This window comes from Gadus macrocephalus, chromosome 20 (assembly GCF_031168955.1).
Source record: "Gadus macrocephalus chromosome 20, ASM3116895v1".
Taxonomy (NCBI): Eukaryota; Metazoa; Chordata; class Actinopteri; order Gadiformes; family Gadidae; genus Gadus; species Gadus macrocephalus.
The window spans coordinates 4,094,803-4,099,802 of NC_082401.1; the positions used below are offsets into that span (position 1 = coordinate 4,094,803).

At 41.5% G+C, this 5,000-nt stretch overlaps 1 protein-coding gene across 1 annotated transcript in view; it reads left to right on the forward strand.

The window, feature by feature from the left end:
- ptprna (protein tyrosine phosphatase receptor type Na) overlaps window positions 1-5,000 on the forward strand; it is a 26,076-nt gene that overhangs the window by 2,992 nt on the left and 18,084 nt on the right. The window contains exon 2 of the mRNA XM_060040009.1: window positions 880-930. Within this exon, the coding sequence (XP_059895992.1) occupies window positions 880-930 (51 nt within the window). The remainder of the gene's footprint in view (window positions 1-879; window positions 931-5,000) is intronic.

Genomic DNA, 5,000 nt, shown 5'->3' on the forward strand with positions numbered 1-5,000 from the left:
CTAGTACCTACCTAGTAGTTACCTTTTACCTAGTACCTAACTAGTACCTACCTGATACTACCTAGTACCTACCTGACACTAACTAGTACCTACCTACTACCTTCCTGATACTAACTAGTACCTACCTAGTACCTACCTGATACTACCTATTACCGACCTAGCACCTTCCTGACTCTAACTAGTACCTACCTACTACCTTCCTGATATTAACTAGTACCTACCTAGTACCTACCTGATACTAACTAGTACCTACCTAGTACCTACCTAATACTACCTAGTACCTACCTGACACTAACTAGTACCTACCTACTACTTACCTGATACTAGCTAGTACCTACCTGATACTAACTATTACCTATCCCTGTAAAGTCAATGGTTATACCATGCATAACTCTATTTCTCACATAATTTTCACTACCTCACCAAATGTGTACGCACAAACACACACAGATGCTGGTTCCAAGCAGTTTGCTGGTCCCACAGTCCAGGCTCAACAGGTGGACCATGTGTCTCACGCCGCACAGAGAAACAAGCACAAGCACAGCATGAGATGAAAAGGCCTTTTTGGTTAATGCAGTGCCAGGCTGCACACCGGGTGACTGGTTCCCTTGGTTACCCTAGCTTTATGTAACACAATGGTTCTTGGGTGTGCGGTCACAAAATGTTCTGAGGGTCGCCAGCTTGAATAAAGTTGGTTGTCATCTCGCTGATCTCGGGCCTGTAAAGTTAAAACACTTTAAGGTCAGAAGGATCTCTCCGGGGTCCAGCTCCCACAAGGTTACAGGAAACATTTCACACTACTCAATGGTGTCCAATCTTCACACTTATCCCTGTCTCTGTGGTTCTCTAATTGTCTCCTTCTCTCTGTCCTGTCACTAGGATGTCTGTTTGAGAGGAAACTCTGCCCATTGGAACAGTTCTGTTCAAATGGTGAGTACACACACACGCACACACACACACACACACACACACACACACACACACACACACACACACACACATACACACACACACACACACACACACACACACACACACACACACACACACACACACACACACACACACACTATGGTAGACACACATTTTACTTTTCCTCTATTTCAAACTGAGACAAACACAGATGCTTACACTCACATATACACACACGCACGCACGCACACACGCACGCACACACACACACACACACACACACACACACACACACACACACACACACACACAGACACACACACACACACACACACACACACACACACACACACACACACACACACACACACACACACACACACACACACACATACACACAAACAGACAACCATTCACCAAGGTTTATGGCATTCAGAGTGCATGAAACAATGCAAACAAAGATCAAGAGCTCTAACCTCTGCCTATCAGCTACTCTTCCTACCACTCTCTCTCCCTCTCAAACTCTCTCTCTCTCTCTCTCCCTCCCTCTCTCTTGCTCTCTTGCTCTTTCTCTCTGTTTCTGTCGCTCCCTCTCTCTCTCTCCCTCCCTCCCACTCTCTCGCTCTCTTGCTCTCTCTCTCGCTCTCTTGCCCTCTCTCTCTCTCTCTCTCTCTCTTTCTCTCCGTCTCTCTCTCTCTCCCTCTCTCTCGCTCTCTCTATCTCTCTCTCCCTCTCTCTCTCTCTCTCTCTCTCTCTCTCTCTCTCTCTCTCTCTCTCTCTCTCTCTCTCTCTCTCTCTCTCTCTCTTTGTGTTACCCCCGTCACCTTCCCCCTCTCTGTGTCTACACCGTTATCTAAGCCACGCCCCTGCTCCTCTGTCTCCGTGGCAACATTGACATCACAGTGATGACGGCGCCGTATGACGGCTGTGCTAACACACCGATGAGTCACTGACGCGCTCGTACGCACTTCAGCCACACACCAGTCCTCCAGGAGAATACAAAATGAATGTCTCCGCAGGGCATTCAGAGCCACAGAAATAGGAATGGATTTATTTGAGTTATTTCAAGTTAAAAACGTGAAACACATCAATGTTTTAGTTCAATGTGTTCCTTGGTTATCCATGCTTACCATGCTACAACATTAAATGATGTTCAAATGAATCCACAATATGATACTAAGGTAATACAATAATACGACTATAATGATAATAATAATATTATAAAGACTAAAATAATAATGCATTTGTTAATATTGTTAATAATAATTTGGTTCTTCAGATTGTTATTCTTCTTTCATGTTAATGTGTTTATCATAAAGACATTCCGAATTTACATTCTATGTGCTGCGATTCATTGCAATCTAAATCTCTGTTGGGAAATGATGTATGATGTGCCATTGTCTAATTATTATTACTTACTTGGAGAGTGATATTGTTTTTTAATCTTGCAACCTTTAATACATTCTGTGAACCTCTTTCCATGAAAAACTACAACTTTTCAAAGCATTCACCTTAACCTTTTCTATTTTCCAGTTAAAATATTGAAATAATGAAATAATCCATTGTGATAAAGAAATCAGCATTGATCTCATCCCTGTGGGCAATAGCCTCGCTCAGAAGTGCCATTATCTAATCAGGAAGGATGATAATATTCTGTGATGCCGCGTCTACACATAGGCCTCCTGAGAACCTGGATGTCTTCTTTGATTTCATTAGAGTTTCCGTTGTGCTCTACAAGCAGGACTAGGCAGGATAAATCAATAACCAAAAACCAGCCACCTCTTCTGAGCCGTGTCCTGAGCACCATTACTCAGACACATCCAGGATACTTTATGTATTTTGTGATATATTTGAAGTCTTATTTCATGTAACTATTTTACTGGCGTCCAGTAACTGTTATGCTGACAGACTGTAATATAGTGGATAATGGGACATGGATATATTGGACTCACTGTATTTCTGTAACATAATGTTCTGATCAATTAAAGTGTGACAGCGCATTAGAAAAAATGAATGACCGAACAGGATGCAATAACAACGTCAGAAAATAGCAGGCAGATTATTTCAGTTGTTTTATCGACTACTACTCGACTATTACAATAACTTGACTATTACTAGCATTCACTAATTATAACATATGTAAGGGATAATGTATAGAACGCAGCTCATTATCAGGAAAATAAACCCCGACAATAATCCCCCCCCTGACAGTAATCCCCTGAAGAGGTTTATTTTCGATAGCGACGTTCTATACATGATCCCTCTTAATACACGGTTCCTTGCCAAAAACGAAAAAATCACTTCACACGGTGTGTCTTTTTTGCAATTTATTTGTTAACAACATTCGTAGTGTTGACCAGCAGAGATATAGTCCGTCAAAGACGTTGACGTCGCTTAGCAACCGAGTATGCTGGGGTTGATAAATTACCCGACTACTTGCGGAGTGGTACAAAAGACGATAAAAATTCCACTTTCCTTGAGAGCGGTCATCATATGCTTAGCAACGGTGAATTATCAAAAAGTAATACACCGCCGGAAATTGTGAAGGCCCATGCAAGTGGACGGAGCGTTCCACAGCATTGAGAAGAGCCGTGTAATAAATATATTTATTATATGCTACACGTGAACTTCCGAGGGTGGCACAATTTGATTCATTCACTATCTCGGGATATTGGGCAATATCCCATGATTGAGATCTCAATCTCGGGATATTGTTTTCATCACGTGACGGTCGTCTCGTCACCCTAATAAAAACAAATAAACCGCTAATAAATCCAAATAAATCCCGGCAAAAAGTGTTATCTTGGCTATTCCCCATTATTCACTTTGCCTTCGGCGAATAATTGTTAAATATTATACATTATATACATTTATATATAATAATCCTAGTCAAAGCTGTGATTCAGTGCAGACAGGCCCCCACATGGCCAGAGAACTGCTATGAAACACGCTCTTTTAATTAGAGGAGCACAAGCTCAGCCCTGATGAGTCAACACTCTGACCTGTGATGGATTGTGTTGTGGACTACCCCTGTAGTGGATCATGGATCATACAACCCATTATAAACATGTACCGGAACTCAGCTATAGATAGATACCTAGATAGATAGAGAGAGGGAGGGAGGGAGAGAGGGAGAAGGAGAGAGATAGTGTATAGGCGCAGTGGTGGAACCCAGTGGACTGGAACGGTTGTATGTTTAGCACTTTGGGAGATGGGAGACGCCGGTGGTGATTCATCCATGCACCAAAACGTGTCTGCGCTCGCAATACAGGACAGCCTGCGAGCCATGAAGAATCATATGCATCTGGGGCCGGAACGAAGAGAGTCGGCGGATGAATACTTTTCTAGCCAGGAGGAATGTATTTAGCATCTTATAGGGCTGCAACAGTTGATGAATCAATAAGTCAAACCACAAGAAATGTATCGAATGATTCCTTAATTGTTTAGGTCATTTATAAGGTATGAATACCAAATATCTTCTGCCATGTTTTTTTTTCTTTACTGTCTATCATATTTAAATCTGGTGACTCTGAACACTGGTGACTTGGGCATTTCCAATGACTGAAGACATTCTGTGGACCATAGGACACTGAAGACCAGGTCATTTGCAGCCGGTATTGAGTGCGAGGTGAGGTGGACTGCCAGGTCCTGTAGTGATGATGAGGGAACACATGGGGTGTAATGGGGGGGTCTGACTTCAGCGTGAGTCACAGGCGAGGGTGAGTGCTGAGGCTGCCTGCACCAAACCTTAACCTCCACACCGTCACCACTTGCTCAACAGCAACAAAAACAACCACCTCTCTAGAGTAGTAGATTCATACCACAGTAGATTCATACCCCAGTTCTCATCATAGATAAACAATATAATTAATATTATATTATATATTTTATTATATTATATTAAATATTATTTATTATATTCTTGTAAAATGTATTCAAAATATAAATGATTTAATTTAAAATGGTTGATATTATTGAATAAATAAAATGTATTCATTTTTTTGTCATAATTATATATATGATACACTATTTGCTAATTCAAGTCAGTCAAGTCAGGTTATTGGTAGAGCCCTTTATAAAGTCTCTTA